This window comes from Carassius carassius, chromosome 11 (assembly GCF_963082965.1).
Source record: "Carassius carassius chromosome 11, fCarCar2.1, whole genome shotgun sequence".
Classification (NCBI taxonomy): Eukaryota; Metazoa; Chordata; class Actinopteri; order Cypriniformes; family Cyprinidae; genus Carassius; species Carassius carassius.
Window position 1 is genome coordinate 10,009,686 of NC_081765.1, and position 18,111 is coordinate 10,027,796.

At 39.0% G+C, this 18,111-nt stretch overlaps 1 protein-coding gene across 3 annotated transcripts in view; it reads right to left on the reverse strand.

Moving 5' to 3' along the window:
- LOC132152747 (unconventional myosin-XVI-like) overlaps positions 1–18,111 on the reverse strand; it is a 217,292-nt gene that overhangs the window by 96,496 nt on the left and 102,685 nt on the right. For all 3 annotated transcript variants that reach the window (XM_059561610.1, XM_059561609.1, XM_059561611.1), the window contains exons 5-7: positions 7,044–7,152; positions 3,892–4,016; positions 3,633–3,758 (exon numbers count right to left, since the gene is read on the reverse strand). In XM_059561610.1, the coding sequence (XP_059417593.1) occupies positions 3,633–3,758; positions 3,892–4,016; positions 7,044–7,152 (360 nt within the window). The remainder of the gene's footprint in view (positions 1–3,632; positions 3,759–3,891; positions 4,017–7,043; positions 7,153–18,111) is intronic.

The window sequence follows — 18,111 nt, forward strand, 5'->3', positions numbered from 1 at the left end:
ACACCTCACATTCCCACCCTCAGCACTGTGTTCATAAGCTGCAGCTTGCACACAGATATACAGCCATATTTATCTACATTTGTATACTTATCCATTTAATGCTGTTGCTGTGCCTATGTTTGCTTTTACGAACACACAGATGGGCACTATATCACAGTACGTCAGACTCAAACACACTGGAGTCGTGCTGTAGAAGTGTGGGTGACTGTGTGTGTATAACATGCATGACGTGAAGGCATGGTTTTGATGTATTCTGTATGCATGTGTGTCTGTGCGCGTCCAAAATAAACTCAAAAACATCTTTAGGGAGTAAATACAACAGAACAACTTGCCAGATGGCTGACTTCATTAGAAATGGAAGAAATTACAAAGTTTAAGCTGAAGTGTGTGATTTGTTTAATATTGAATATGTATTTCAGCTTACAAACTGTAAGTGAACTATTCATAGTTTTGAAGTAGTTTGAGTAGTTTATAACTTATAACGTATCATAAATTATAGCAAAGACTACTGGATTCTTAATAGCTTTCATTTTAACTAACTGATTCAATGATTGATTGATTCATTCATTTATTCATCTATAAAAAAGGAATATAATATAAAAGCAAAATGTCAAGAAGCAAACCTTGGTTGCTTAAGTTCATAATGTGCAGCTTTTGTGAACCTCTTCAAGGCTCAAGTGCACGTCAGGGGGGAAAAAATAGTCTTAAAACCTCTGACATGCTTCGAAAACGTGCAAGCAAAATTGTGGCAGAAAAGGCAGAATGCAAAAAAGCTTGAAGATCAAGACAAACAGTCAATCAGACACATGCTTTGCCAGCTTTTATTTTGCCAGTTTCTCATAATATACTCAAAGGTGTTACTTCAACAAGAGTGTGTCACTGTCTCACACTAGCTTTTAACAATCAAGGCTTTTGTGTACAAAGTTGCCCACCACAGTGACTGGTAAATATTATATATTTACTCACCACTGTGGAAAAAAAAAGTGCATTTGATTGATGGTGGGTGTAATACTGTATTCCCACCCTGTTTACAATGCTCTCCACTGTTTACTGCATGTACAGATAACAGTGTTTCTAGCTAACGGTGTATGATGCTGCTCAAACTGAAGTGAAACTGCAATTGTGAGTATTTGTGAGTATGTGTGTGTATGACACATTTTAATGTATATTTGATTAAAAAAAAATACATAACATACATTGGAAATAAACTTGTGTTGAAATATCTGCAACACTGATATTATGTACCTTACTGCATGTTTCACTGCAGTTTCAAAGTGAAACGTACATTGAGTGGCGCTCAAGCAATCATTCAGTGACCCTGACATGTTTTTATTACATTGATACAGGCACGTACTGCTGCATTGCTTCAGGTACTGTACATATTGTGGTTGTTCAGATTCCAAATGTCCGGTGAGTGTCACCAAACGTTCATGTTCAATTGTGTTGGAAATACCCCCTACACCAAACCCAATCCTAAAATTACCCGATAGTGTTAATGAATGCAAAAATTATATAAAAATGCATTCGCTGAAGCAATGATACTATTTTAACTTCCTTCTACGTAGGTATTAAGTACTGATTTTCAAATGTTGCAGCACGTAAAATAGTTTTGAAGCCATAATACAATATGGTGCAATGAATTGTGTGAAATTAGGGTTTCTTTAACAAAACTCTAGCCCTTTAGATCATACTTTCTGTGGAAATAAATAAAAGCCGTAGGAGTTTTACTGCCTCAAGTTTTCATTTAAACTGGAAACGGCAACGATTTATATGCATCTTATATATATATTAGTGGTGGGCCGTTATCGCCGTTAATCTATTCTCAAAGTTGGGTTGGGAGCTTGGTCTATACTTCGCGAGCTCTGATGACTTTCACCTTGATAGTTTAGTGCGGATGTATACCTAGCCGAATCTGTAGGGGGCGAGAACTAGTCTTTGAACCTGTGTGTATGCCTACTGTGAAATTACCACATCAAACGTGACATGCTAACATGGATGCAGCTAAGATGCCGCCGGGTTTGCTTCAAGGAATTTAAATTTTTTATTAAAGAAGCTTCCCAATGGAAACCTTGACAAGACGCACGCCTGTTTCACACATACTCCGTCTGCAGTGCGTACGCAGTCCGTGAGCGTTACGTATGTGGTGCTGAAGCAGCACGGACTCATTGTGCTTTCACACAGGACGCGTTTGCAGTCTGCTACTCGGTACGTAAACGATTGCTGCACTGCTACAGACGCACCGCTCCTGGAACGCACTGACGGACCGCAACCACGTGAACGCTGGAATCCGTTAACATGGGTGCGTAAAAAAAAACGCATACGCACTGCAGACGGATTATGTGTGAAACAGGCGTAAGGTTGTTTGTACCTTGTGCAATGTGGAATTAGTTTACAGCTTTCTCAAGCAGTTTGTGATGCATTTTGGAAACAGGAGATGAGCCCCTGGTCTAATGACCACCTGGCTTGAGAAACACGTTCTCAAAGACTTAACGTTACTTTAGGCATTATTTTATTTGGGTAGCACACATATTCTGAATGCCTTCGGCAGAATTCAAATGAGCCATTTTAATCTAGATTAATCTTTTACATTGTACTGGGCTTTAAAAATGCTATCTAAAAACCTTATCCTCACAAAAGGAAATAGAAAAACAGAATGGTGTCTATGTATTGCAGGCAAGAGTATCCTGAGGGACAAAAAGAACAAAGAAGAAGAAAGAAGGAACATTCTCTTCATCAGCATCCTGAAACATTATCAAATATTTGATCATGTCAGCAGGTTCACCCTCTCTAGAAATCAATCTCCCCCAGCACAAGTGCTGTTATACAACTCATATAAAACAAATTAGTACTTCATATGGTCCTCAGAGCTCGAGTGCATCTGGCAGAGGACTGGTAAGATCAATGCAATCCTGAAGTCTCATTAATCAGAAACAGGAAGGGAGGGTGAATTAATGAACTGTATTTGGTCTACGATAACTCTGATATCAATACATTCCACTGACCGTGAACGGCAATCTGATAAAAAAGCTAAACACAAAAGCACAGGAAATATAGCACATTACACTCATGCAAATTCAAATTCACCAGAACATTTGTTATGTCCAGGGCAACAAGTGCAATATAAATAAACAAAACAAACAAACAATAAATAATTAAATGTAATATAATAAATGTCAATACAATCAATGCAATATATATGTATATCTTTAAGGACAGAATTGCTGCAAGATGCAGCTTAGCAGGTTGTTTTTTTATTTTATTTTTTAAGTTTACTTATAGATGTGTTTATTAATTTGTATAGCACTACAAATCAAATGTAATATGCATGTATTTTAGGTTTATATTTAATAAAAGGAACAATTACTGCCAAAGACAGTCTGGCATGCAAATACATTATATTAATTTGCAGTGCAAAAAACAAAAAAACAACAACAGATCAAATTTAATTATCACAGAAAGGGGTTTGGCATGTAAATACATTCCTAAAATACCTGAAGAAAACAAACGCATGTATTAATCCATCAGTCATGTGCCTACAGTTGCAAAGCACTGGTTCAGTTCATATTTGTATGTGATATCAAAAGTCAGTGTCCATCAGGAAATGATATGTATTGCCATGTAATGGTATGTACCTGCCCATATTTGGCAGCCAGATGTAAGGGTGTCCAGTAGTTGTTGTCAGATACATGGACGTCTGCCCTATTCTCCAGCAGCACAGACACCACCTCCTTATAACCACTGGCACTGGCAATGTGTAGCTGCAAACACAGACAAACACTTCACATGTGATGTTTCATTTGGCCAAAAGCCTTCCGATTCAAATCAGCATCTGTACACATTACACAGACTGTCAGAACAGTTACACATTTTGAGATTCATGTATTTTCTCACCAGAGTGACCCCGTCATCATTCTGTTGATTGACGCTGCCCCCGGCGCTAACCAGCTGCTTCACGTCAGACAACATGGTGGATGAGCGCTGGGTCTTCATCTGGTGCATAGAGCTCATGTCCACTCCTAACAAATGCACAGACAGGTACAGAACTGACACGCAAATGATGGACACCCAGGAATTCAGGACAGAAGTAATATGACAGAGCTTTTATTTGTCTGTGTATGGGATCAGATGGGATCTCTCTCTGTGTCCTCATTCTGTGTCAACTGTCTACTAGACAAAGCATCAGATCAGCAGTAGCAGATGATGTGAAGTAGGCCATGCTAAGATAGTCAGAGTCTTGCTCAGCAAGCGCTCTTTGTTTGTGTCAGTCGCTATCTGTTTGTGAGTCTTATTTAGTGTTGTTTGTCCACTGATAAACTCCATTGTCAAATCTTCAATGAAGAGAAGTTTTGGGCGAGAGCAGGCAGCGTTCAGGCTGTGTGTTTTCCCTGCAAAAAAAAAAAAAAGGTAGGGACACACGCAGGGAGTTGACGGCTGCGATGCGAGCTTTTTCTTCACTCTCAGAACGCTCCCTTTGAGGAGAGAGCTTTCACTGGCGTTTCTCGCGGTACCAGCCCCACTTTCGACGAGGCGGAGCGGTGGTTGTGCTCGCGGGATTCGCTTTCCTGAGGTTTGTTATTGGGGGCAAAAGCCTACCAATACGGATCTTCCACTGGCCTTGCACTTTCACCCCACACTTTCACGACTCAACCACATTGACGATTGGTTGATATCAGCTCAATCTGAGCAGCTGATGGTTCGGCACCGAGGTGTCGTTCTCGCTCACATGAAAGAGATGGGGTTAAGACTTAACGCCAAGAAAAGTGTGCTTTCTCCAGTTCAGAGAACCACTTATCTGGTTTGGGATTCGGCCATGATGCAGGCACGTATGTCACCTGCTCGGATCGAGTCAATCCTCACTGCAGTCATGAGAGTGAGAGAAGGCCGGTCAATCACTGTCAAGCAGTCACGGAGATTGCTGGGTCTGATGGCAGCTGCGTCCAACGTGAATACTATTGGCCTGCTGTACATGAGACCCCTACAGTGGTGGCTCAAGACCAAGGGGTTCTCCCTGAGGGGAAACCCACTTCGCATGCTAAAGGTCACACAGCGCTGCCTACATGCCTTGGATATGTGGAGGAAGCCTTGGTTCTTGTCTCAGGGCCCGGTGCTGGGAGCTCCTTGTCGCCGTGTGATGCTAGCGACGGACGCGTCCCTCACCGGCTGGGGTGCGGTCATGAGTGGCCACCCTTCCCGCGGTCTGTGGAGTGGTCGCCATCTGACATGGCACATCAACTGCCTGGAGATGCTGGCCGTGCTTCGTGCACTTCATTATTTTCTCCCAGACCTAAGAGGTCACCATGTGTTGGTGCGCACCAACAACACAGCGGTGGTCTCTTACATCAACCACCAAGGAGGTCTGCACTCACGCCATTTATACAACTAGCATACCAGATCCCTGTGTGGGCCCAAGAAGAATTCCTCTCGCTCAGAGCAGTTCACATTCCTGGGCATCTTAATATGGGAGCAGACATCCTGTTGAGACAGGGACCGAGGCCTGGGGAATGGCGGCTTCACACTGAGGTGATGAAGCAGAGTTGGAGAAGTTGGTCAGACTGTCCCCTCTGGCTTCCTCTGACTCATGGTACAGACATGGCCGAGGCTTCATCTGTACATTTTTCCCCCGATTGCTCTGCTCTCGGGAGTTCTGGAGAGAGTGCGCCGGGACGGAGTCCGGCTGCTGTTAGTAGCCCCGTTCTGGACGGGCCGGGCATGGTTCCTGGGCCTGATTTCTCTTTTTGACGGCACTCCATGGGAGGTTCCCGTCAGGAGAGATCTCCTCTCGCAGGCGGAGGGTGCGCCCCCACATGGAGCTTAGAGGCTGTAGGTGTGGTCTCTGAGGAGGCAAAACTCTTAGCTTCCGGTCTCTCAACCGAGGTTGTAAGACCGTTCTCCAATCCAGAGCTCCCTCAATGAGGAAACTGTAAATGGAAGCTTTTCACTTCTTGGTGCGGAGACCGCCAGCTCGACCCAGTTAACTGCCCGGATGGTACAGTGCTGGAGTTCCTGCAGGCTCTCCGCAGGGTTGACCCACTCCACCCTGAAGGTCTACGTGGCGGCCATGGTGGCCTACCGCGCCCCTCTCGGTGGCCAGTCAGTTCCTGGTTCCTCGAAGGAACGAGACGCTGCGTCGCAGTGCCACACTTCCGGCATCTCTGGCCGGCGCTTGGTTCATCCTTTGAGGCTGATTACCAGCTTCGCCACTCATGCTTTTATGCTTCCTGGTCTCTGACGTCACCCACCTATGACGTCATGCCCTTCCATTGGACTGATTATACACGTTATTCAAAAACGTCACGCTGGACGCATTCCCCATTCATTCTCGACGCAGCGTCTCGTTCCTTCGATGAACCAGGGTTACATACGTAACCTTAGACGTTTTCTCTGGACTGATTAGCAGGCTAAAGTGACTCTTACTACATCCAGCATGTGAGCTGACAGAATAGATGACTTAACAATACAGTTGAACGGTTTGACTATACAGTTAATGTCCGTAGAAATATATCTTTGTGGTTATTTACACCTGTGAGCAACGGGGAACATGGTGTCACACAAAAATCTATACCACAAGATGAAAAAGTACTGCTGCAGTTTCAGTCGACACAGAGCAAAAGTATCCTAGCATCTACTGAAGTGTTTAATATATTTAGTATAATTATTTTAACTTTTTATTTTACATTTTTTGATTATCTGGAAAAGTGTATGCAATTTGAAACTGAAACAAAGAGAATAAATATAAGAATAAAAAAGTAAATCTGAAAATACAGTACTAGGGTCGGTCAGATTGATCGATTGAAATTAATACTTTTAAGCAAGGATGCATTAAATTGATCAAAAGTGACAGTATATATATATATATATATATATATATATATATATATATATATATATATATATATATATCTACACACACACACACACACACATACACACACAAACTGCAAGTTACCAATGGTACAATTATAATAATATAATAAAATTACTAATAAAATTAATATTAATAAAAATTAATAAAATTAAGGAACCAAATGAATGAAGGACCCTACCATTCTCCTCCAGGTGCCTGATGAGGATGTAGCTGCTTTCCGTCCCCTCTGTGGTGTAGTCGAGTGGAATGTTCCCGTTCACATCCTGCAGGAGCACATTGACTCCAGCCTTCAGACGAGGTGTGATGGAGAGGAGAGGGGGGAGGGGGAGACGGCAGTGAGATAAAGCAAAACAAGACCTAAACAAATGGAGTCCCTCTCATGCCATTCATCAGTCTGTAATCATTGATAAACTATGGCCAATTATCACACTTTCCCAGCCTTCCCCGGGAATCCGAGCACAGCGATGAGCTACATTCACAGAAAATAGTGTGTATATAGTGTGTACTAGTTAACTAACTCATTAAGATATTATTGAAAAACTAGACATAGGACATCAAATAAACTAGATGACGTATTAGACGAGAAATGGACAAAAAAACGGAAGAACTGCACCATTGCATTACAAATCCTGCCATGAGCACATTCAGAGCGGGGAGGTCGTGTTAATCATGCACTGAGGTTAGTAGGAGGTTAATAAATGTATTAATTAACATTAACCATCAGCAGCTCCTTTGTCTGCATTTATGAGCGATAACTTTTTTGGACACCCACCCCACACCCCACACACACACAAGATCCAGAGAGCACTGACGGATCTGACAGTGTGCCACAGGAGTGTGTCACGACCTCCTCCCTGCATCTCACACCACAGGAATCACAACAGTACTGACGCAATACACGGCAGTCATCCAACTCACTGGGGACACATGAAGACATGGGGCGTGTGTGAGTGTTTGTATTGGTGGAGATCCATCGATCCGTCTGGCGTAGAACTGTTATTGAACAAGATGTGAACGGTTAAAGCAAGAGTGTGTGTGAATTGATTAGGCAGGGTCAATGTGAAGGAGATGATGGTGTGATACGGATGTGTGTGCTCAACCTCTCGTACTGAGAGAAGAGCTGATGAAGATGTCAGCATCACCTCCTCTGATCGACAAACTTCACCGTGTCCTTTGAGACACTTTAAGAGTCCTGAATACTAAACAACCAGCACACACATCGAGTTACAAACTTACCCTTCACCTCACTACAAACTAAATTCTCAATGTGAGAAACACATTTATATAAATGTTTTATAAAGTCAGTAGTATAATATAATATAATATAATATAATATAATATAATATAATATAATATAATATAATATAATATAATATAATATAATATAATATAATATAATATAATATAATATAATATAATATAATATAATATAATATAATTTGGGGTCAGTTTTTTTTTTTAATTGAGAAAAAAAATATCTTATGCTCACCAAGGCCTGTATTTATTGATTAGAAATATAGTAAAAATAAGTTAATATATTAATACATTTATGGCCCAATGCCATACCTTAGTCGTTTTCTAATATACCTACAGTATATACCTATACCTATATATCTAACCATAAGAAAACGCAGTTATGAATGAGACGCATACTGACCAGGTCCACAGGACTGCATTGAAAACTCTGTGTTCATCTTCAGTTCTCTCTTCACAGCAGTTCAGTCAGTGTACTGTTTGAGTACATGTATTACTCCTGGGTTTGGTTTGTTTTAACTCTGAGGGAGTGTCAGCCACATTAAAAAAGTTAACAGCTTAAGTCATTTGTGGATTAATGCTTATTGGAGACGCGAACCGTTTAAAACGATTCAGTTCGATTTGGTGAACTGGTTCAAAAAGATCCGGTTACATCGAATGATTCGTTCGCGAACCGGATATCACAAACTGCTTTGTTTTGAACTCTCTCTCACAACAGACACGGAAGAGAAGACAATGATGAATAAAGTAGTAGTTTTTACTATTTTTGACCAAAATTAGTGTTGTCACGGTACCAAAATTTCAGTATTCGGTACCGATACCAGTGAAAATCCACGGTTCTCTGTACCAATTTCGGTACCAAAGCAAAACACAAAAATATGCTACTTAAAAAAAAAAAAAACTTTTTAGCACTAAAAATAAAACCAATGCCATTCTTTATACTTATTTCCAATTGTGTTTAAAGTTTTTCTACAAGTTAGATAATTATGAAAAACATTAAACAAGTTTCACCCAAATTTAATTTGTCTTTTAATTTATGAAATTTAAAAACATTTTATTTTTGGTAAATAAAGGGGATTTGCTATTAAAATTAAAACATGGAAGAAATATTGGGATTTATTTCTTTAAAAAATAAAGTTTTATAATTTTTTTCAACAGTAGTAGCAGTATCATATACATTTTACTAAATAATAGTAATATTCCTAGCACAATGCCTTTATGCAAAAATTTACTTTTAGGCCTAATGAATGCATATTTGTCATTTTAACTGAACTTAAGACTGGTGGTGAAGATATTTTTGGTCATTGAGGGTTTCTGTAAAAAGAAAATAGTAATAGATCATATTAATTATTATTATAAGATAATACTACTACTAATTGTACTATCATACTAATGTATATACAATGCACTATGAATTGATGAGCTGCTGGGTTCATGAATATTAATCACGTTGTCTGCGTTCGGTCAAACTGATTTGCTGAAATCAAAACAGGGGCGGTACTAGATCAGCGCCAGCCAATGAAATTGCCATTTGCGCATTAGCTCCGCCCACTACCGAAGAAACCGGTATGTCTTCTGCTTGTATGAAAATGAATATGAATAATTCTAAATGAACTCCATTATTTTGACCGGAGAAGACAACAAAGAATAGTTTACATATAGCGTGTCGATTCAGCGTGGTAAGACTTTGGATATCTCTCTCTTTGCATGTGTGAGAAACAGCGCTATCAGTAAAGCGACGGTGAGTCGTGCGCCTTCACAAATAGTTTAGAGCATCAAATATAGGTGCGCTGTGCGTCCATTGAGATGAACTGAAAAGTTCAGATCGCTTGATGGAGAGAGAACTCAAGATGCTCAGATGCTGAAATTAATGCAAGCGTCACGCGCTTCAGTCTATGTAGTAAACAAACCCGCACGTCTCTGCCATTCATTCATTCACACAGAGACGCGCAGAACACGGATTCATATTTCTAACAACTTTTGCGGCTTAACATTTACAGATACCGGTCCATATGGAGATTTGATTTGATTAATTTATGCTAACTTTGACAAATTCCATGACTGTCCATATTAAAATGTAAGTTTCATTTTCATGACTGGATTTTGAGATTCCGTCCTCGTTTTCTGCTTCGCAGAAATCATAGCGCTGAACCGGGTTTGAACGGGTCCTCGGTACTACCGGTACTTAAAGAAACCTGGTACCGTCACATTTAAAAATTTTTAGTACCGACTTGGTACCGAAGTACCGGGTCTTTTGACAACACTAACCAAAATGTATTTTCAATGCTTCAAAAAATTCTAACTGACCCTCTGATGTCACATGGACTACTTTGATGATGTTTTTCTTACCTTTCTGGACATGGACAGTATACCGTACACACCGTTTCAATGGAGGGACTGAGAGCTCTCGGACTAAATCTAAAATATCTTAAACTGTGTCCCAAAGATAAACTGAGGTCTTACGGGTTTGGAACAACATGAGGGTAAGTTATTAATGACATCATTTTGCTATTTGGGTGAACTATCCCTTTAAGCTTCGAAAAGACAGACAATGAACAAAAAAGATAATATGCAAGAGCTACTGTATGTCACAATGCATATCAAGAGCATCCCTTATTGCATGTTCGCTATTCCCAATTCAGATTTATTTATATAACAAATAAAATCTCTCCAGTGAAATTCAGTAATTAAATTAATTCTGTAAAAGTAGTTATGCCATTATAATCTTGTCTCCTAATATATTATATATATATATATATATATATATATATATATATATATATATATATATATATATATATTGGGGGTGTAACGTACTTGTATTCGTACCGGACCGTTTCGGTACAGGGCTCTCGGTACGGTGCACGTGTGTACCGAATGACGGAATGCAATATTTTGTGCGCGGAACATAAGTACATTTTCGTGTTTCCAAACGAACATATTAAGTGGCGGAAGTCTCCACGTTCAGCGCAAATCCCGCCCTGCAGCTGATTCTAAGGCCGGTGACACATTGGATGCGTGGCGCAAGCGTCTCAGCTGCGTGGCGTATCCATTTTTAATTCGGCTCCCATTTTAACAGGTTAGAGCTTGCAGACTGCCTGCGTGAGACGCGCATCTCAGGCGCATCATGAACGATGAAGCATTATTTAATGTAATGTTATAGTCATGCAATTGTTTTGAATGAGGTGTTGTTTCTACTATGTATTCACGATGAGTTTGAGTGACTATGGAGCCTGACTGATTGTTGTAACTGTTTAGAATTACAATTTGATGCTGTTTGATGACAATGTGTTGATTATGTGTTTTTTGGATGATTTTGTTAACCTATAGGGGGCTCTTGACTGATTGTTGTAACCATAATAATTTGTAACCGTTTATGATGTGGTGCTAATTCTCTATTCCCAATGAGCTTAATTATTTGCAGATGGAGCTCTGTTAATTGGTCATGTGTTTATCTTAAGAGATGAATTTGAACATTTGTATACTCCTGATGAAGGTCGTGTGACCGAAACCTTGTGCGATTAAAATTTATTTTGCAAGTTAAGATAGTGTGCGGGAGTTCCTTAGAATTGACATGTTAAAAGGAGGGTGATGCTTGAAATCATTGTTTTTCCATTGTTAACCATGGTGACCTGCAAAGAAACGCGTGCAGCCATCATAGTGTTGCATAAAAATGGCTTCACAGGCAAGGATATTGTGGCTACTAAGATTGCACCTAAATCAACAATTTATAGGATCATCAAGAACTTCAAGGGAAAGAGGTTCAATTATTGTAAAGAAGGCTTCAGGGCGTCCAAGAAAGTCCAGCAAGCGACAGGATCGTCTCCTAAAGAGGATTCAGCTGCGGGATCGGAGTGCCACCAGTGCAGAGCTTGCTCAGGAATGGCAGCAGGCAGGTGTGAGCGCATCTGCACGCAGAGTGAGGTGAAGACTTTTGGAAGATGGCCTGGTGTCAAGAAGGGCAGCAAAGAAGCCACTTCTCTCCAAAAAAAAACATCAGGGGCAGATTGATCTTCTGCAGAAAGTATAGTGAATGGACTGCTGAGCACTGAGGCAAAGTCATATTCTCCGATGAAGCCCCTTTCCGATTGTTTGGGGCATCTGGAAAAAGGCTTGTCCAGGGAAGAAAAGGTGAGTGCTACCATCAGTCCTGTGTCATGCCAACAGTAAAGCATCCTGACACCATTCATGTGTGGGGTTGCTTCTCATCCAAGGGAGTGGGCTCACTCACAATTGTGCCTAAAAACACAGCCATGAATAAAGAATGGTACCAAAACACCCTCCAACAGCAACTTCTTCTGACAATCCAACAACAGTTTGGTGAAGAACAATGCATTTTCCAGCACGATGGAGCACCGTGCCATAAGGCAAAAGTGATAACTAAGTGGCTCGGGGACCAGAATGTTGAAATTTTGGGTCCATGGCCTGGAAACTCCCCAGATCTTAATCCCATTGAGAACTTGTGGTCAATCCTCAAGAGGCGGGTGGACAAACAAAAACCCACTAATTCTGACAAACTCCAAGAAGTGATTATGAAAGAATGGGTTGCTATCAGTCAGGATTTGGCCCAGAAGTTGATTGAGAGCATGCCCAGTCGAATTGCAGAGGTCCTGAAAAAGAAGGGCCAAACACTGCAAATACTGACTCTTTGCATAAATGTCATGTAGTTGTCGATAAAAGCCTTTGAAACGTATGAAGTGCTTGTAATTATATTTCAGTACATCACAGAAACAACTGAAACAAAGATCTAAAAGCAGCTAGCGGCAAACTTTTTGAAAACTAATATTTATGTAATTCTCAAAACTTTTGGCCATGACTGTACAGACCAAAAGTTTGGAAACATTACTATTTTTAATGTTTTTGAAAGAAGTTTCTTCTGCTCATCAAGCCTGCATTTATTTGATCAAAAATACAGAAAAAAAATGTAATATTGTGATATATTATTACAATTTAAAATAATTGTTTTTAAATTTATTATACTTTAAATTATCATTTATTTCTGTGATGCAAAGCTGAATTTTTTGAAATTATTCTAATATGATGATTCATTATCAAAGTTGGAAACAGTTCTGCTGCTTAATATTTTTTCAGAACGTGTGATACTTTTTTAGGGTACTTTGATGAATAAAAAGTAAAAAAAAAAAAGAAGCTATGTTTTTAAAATATAAATATCTTGTAATAACAATATACACTACTGGTCAGTAATTTGGGGTCAGTAATTTTTTTTTCTTTCTTTTTTAAAATAAAATCAATACTTTTATTCAGCAAGGATGTGTTAAATTGATAAAAAGTGATCGTAAAGAAAATATATTATTAGACTATATATTATAAGATTTGTTTTTATTTTGAATAAATGCAGCTCTTTTTAACCTTTTATTCATCAAATATATTAGACAGCAGAACTGTTTCCAACACTCATAATAAATCAGAATATTAGAATGATTTCTAAATGATCATGTGATAGACTGGATGTTACATGTGACACTGAAGGCTGGAGTAATGATGCTGGAAATTCAGCTTTGCATCACAGGAATACATTTTTTTTTAAGTATATTCAAATAGAAAACTATTATTTAAAAGTTGTAATAATATTCCACAATATTACTGTTTTTCTGTATTTTTGATCAAATAAATGCAGGCTTGATGAGCAGAAGAAACTTCTTTCAAAAACATAAAAAAATAGTAATGTTTCCAAACTTTTGGTCTGTACTGTATATATATATATATATATATACATATACATATATACAGTACAGACCAAAAGTTTGGACACACCTCATTCAAAGAGTTTTCTTTATTTTCATGACTATGAAAATTGTAGAGTCACACTGAAGGCATCAAGGGCTATTTGACCAAGAAGGAGAGTGATGGGGTGCTGCGCCAGATGACCTGGCCTCCACAGTCACTGGACCTGAACCCAATCGAGATGGTTTAGGGGTGAGCTGGACCGCAGACAGAAGGCAAAAGGGCCAACAAGTGCTAAGCATCTCTCGGGGAACTCCTTCAAGACTGTTGGAAGACCATTTCAGGTGACTACCTCTTGAAGCTCATCAAGAGAATGCCAAGAGTGTGCAAAGCAGTAATCAAAGCAAAATGTGGCTACTTTGAAGAACCTAGAATATGACATATTCAGTTTTTTTTCACACTTTTTTATGTATATAAATCCACATGTTAATTCATAGTTTTGATGCCTTCAGTGTGAATCTACAATTTTCATAGTCATGAAAATAAAGAAAACTCTTTGAATGAGAAGGTGTGTCCAAACTTTTGGTCTGTACTATATATATATATATATATATATATATATATATTTTTTTTTTTTTTTTTTTCATATACTGTGCTGCACATTATTGAGAATATTGAGCTGAAGCTTGACTTTGCAAATTTAAAATCGCAAATGGCAATATCTGTATAAATAAATAAACAAAAATTATCAATTAGATATTTTCCCCATATCGCACAGCCATACTATCCAGTGTAGACTGCCTCAAGCTGTTGCATGATAAACGGAATCTGAAATTGCATGCTGTCCAGCAGGTACTATATTTGGTTTGAAACTTACTTTGGGACTGTTTAAAATGTACATTCTCCATAGTATGAATTTGTATAGTATGAATGAAATTGCACAGAATATTGGAAATTGAATGTTGCTACTGTCATTTGACCCACCAGCATCAGTTGCGTAGCTTCACTGCCATTCTCTGCAATCCTCTCTTGTGGCCTCATGAGATTGTACAGTATACAGTAGATAGTAGTCTTGGCTTCGACTCCAACTAAGTTGAGTTCTAGTCAAGAGTCTTCAACTGAGTCAGACTCGAGTCCGAGTCCAACTAAACACTGATGTTTGTAAGTATGTTTGAACTTTTCAGGGTGGATTGGTGAATAGGACCTGAAGAGCAGAAAATGCACCTCTTATCTTTGTTTGTGGCTGTGTGTGTTTTGTGTTGGTTTTATATGATGGGTGGTTAGGCCTTAGTCAGGGTAGAAGGCATTTAGAATTCTTTCTTGTACGAAAATTTAATGAGGCTGTGAGATAGGCCTAGTCTTTACAATGGCACAGACTGTGTATAAAAGCCCTACATCTCATTTTCATAACTCAGAGCCAACCCTTATTCATTTCCAGTTAATAAATTACATTGTGTGAGGAATAATCAATGTCAATAATTGATATAACACTACTGCACAATATTAAATATAAATTATTCTTATTACTTATTACTTATTATTATTACTTAAGTTACTTAGAGCAGTGAGTGATTTTCTCATTTTATTCTTTTGTTGTTTGATTAATATTAATGACACATTCGGCAGCAGCAGGTTTATGACCTGATGCACGGATCAAATATTTTTGAATCCATATTTCTCCCAGCTGTTGAGGTTAACTTTAGACCTAACCGACTGCATTTACATGAATGCTCTCCAAGACTAGCATTTTGAATAACTTTTAATGTACTGGAGTGTGTAGCATTCGTACACTGAGAGGTGCTTTCTGTTAGCACGCTTTGGGTGTGTGTGCTCACAGAAACCCGGCAGATTTCAAGTACTGACAGGATGTAAAAACACATGCAAATAGTCAATGTGTTTGAACGTTTGTGAAAGTTATGCGAAAGATTTCGCAGCAGGTTCATGTTGGCCATTCATATTCACCGCAATGAATTAAAGAAAGCTGCTTGGTTTGAGAGACTTCTGTGCGAGCTGTGCTTCATACATTGCTACACTACTGACAATAGACAATGGACTTTTTTGCCTGTGAAATTTGACCAATTTTGACCAATTTCACCAATGTAATTTGATAGTGTTTATATGAAAACGTGGGCACTGATATGTTAATGCATTGTCAATCATGACGATTTCTGATTGAATGACTGTTTTGCAGCTTAGTTTCTGTTAATGGTTAACCCTCTGGGGACGGATTGGGCGGTACCGCCCAAAATGGCATACTTTTACAAATGTGTAGTTATCTCAAAAACTATTAATGCTAGAGAGATGCGGTTTTTTTTTGCGGTCTTCCTCAGATTCCACTGAAAACAGCGGTATCCAGTTTGTATATTAAACACGCTTCCCTTATTGCGCAATACCACTGCGTAAACAGGCCAATGAAAACTATTATGTTAGGCAGATTCAACACGCAACAACCAATGTAAAAACCGCTGGGAGGAATATTTTTCTAACCCAATCAGAGGAAGGTTACCATGATTTATTCTAGCCATTCAGAGGACTCTGTAGCTCTGCTGTAGCCTTGTAAAAGCTGGGCTGGACTATAGTAAAACGACCTCCAGCCAGGTGTAATCAATAACCGATCGGAGAATCAGCATGAGGTGGAGAAAGCAGAAAGCGATCGGAGTGTTACATAGAGCGATCGGAGTATTAGCGAGCACAAAGAGATAAATTCGAGAGAGATATAGCATTATTACAGAATTGTTTTATCAAAATTGCAAGCAGTAAAAGATTTAGGGCAGAACAAGCTCTGGAACAATTACTGGAAAGTGACGAGGGGAAATCTGGAGCAGACAGCTTTTACACAGATGACGAAGTATTTTACCAGGATGGGGAAGATCCATTTGAGGACTGGTATGTAACTTCAAATAACCTCTTTATCATTATAATTTATTATATCATAGATCTTGAGTATGTATATGTTTTGGATTTTTAGTCAGATAGCGATTGAGGCATGAAATATTTGTTTTAGTGTACCATACTACTCTTTCCCTGTAAACTCAGTTCAAGAGTGGTGTGCAATTTGTTTCAATAGACTGACTTACTCAACTAAGTAAACTGCTCAGGTCAAGAGAGGTGAAATGTGTTTTTAGTGTACAGTGGAGTTTCATAGGGTTACATGAGTTTATAGGAGTTATTTTTTCTACATTGAATTTTGACACAAAAAAAGCTTCCAGTTTGATTGTGTATTTGCTCTGATGCAGGATGCAGACAGGACAACTCGCCGCACACCCCTACCCATTGTCCCTTGGACCCAGCAAACCCTGCACACAAGCCTGCAGATGTCAGAAAGTACTGTGAGCACTGCAAGGCAAGCAAAGTGTACAACAAGACCTCCTGGCCTTGCTTTGCTCACTGGCATGCCTAGGACTGTTTGTAAAAAAAGTTAATTATTTAATTGTTCTTTACACATTTGATTAAACAATAACACATTTCTGTCAAGCAAAGAGTTTGAAAAAATTTTTTTTTTTTCAAAAACTGTTCTATATTGTGTGTTTTTCAGTAATAAATGACAAAAAAAATCTCATTTTCGTTTTTGAAATTCTCTAGTTTATTGTACAATTTTTCACTCATACTTCCTTTATAAACATATTGCATGCATGCTTATGGTAGCTTAGGGTCTTCTGAATCCATCGATACCAAATACATGGTGGTCCATCATCATTACATATGGTTTATAAGCCGAAATGTAAAAATAGAGAAAACGGACCAAAAAGGGCTTAGTCCCCTAAGGGTTAAAGACTGGGGAGAGAGCAGCTGAAACAGAAAGTAAGTCTACAGCTGCATCAAAAGCACATCCTGTGTGAGGTGTGACATTCAGAAAATGGACAAAATCTAAATATATGCTAAGAGGTAACTGATGGAAGGTATTTTTCCAAATAACATCAATGAATAATAATACTATGCATTATAAAATCATGTTTAGTTGGAAAAGCAGCAAGGAAAATCATTTTATCCCCATGACGTCAATTTAATATAGGTTTGTTTCTTCAGGAGGTAATCCTCATATGATATGAACTAATGAACCCTTACCTAATGCAGTTCTTACCTAAATGAATTAAAAAGACAAGTCTGTGATTGGCAGCCTAACATCCTAAAATCATCCTAGTACCTCCTAAATCCTGACTCTGACTAATCCAAAAAAATAGGTCGTCATGGTCCAGTTTTGTAAGCAAAATGCAGTAATATATGGAGGAAGGAAAGAGAGCTAGCCTGTAGTATGAGTGTGTGCGGGAGATTCAGACCTAAAGTACTGCATATTGTCAGGGCCGGAT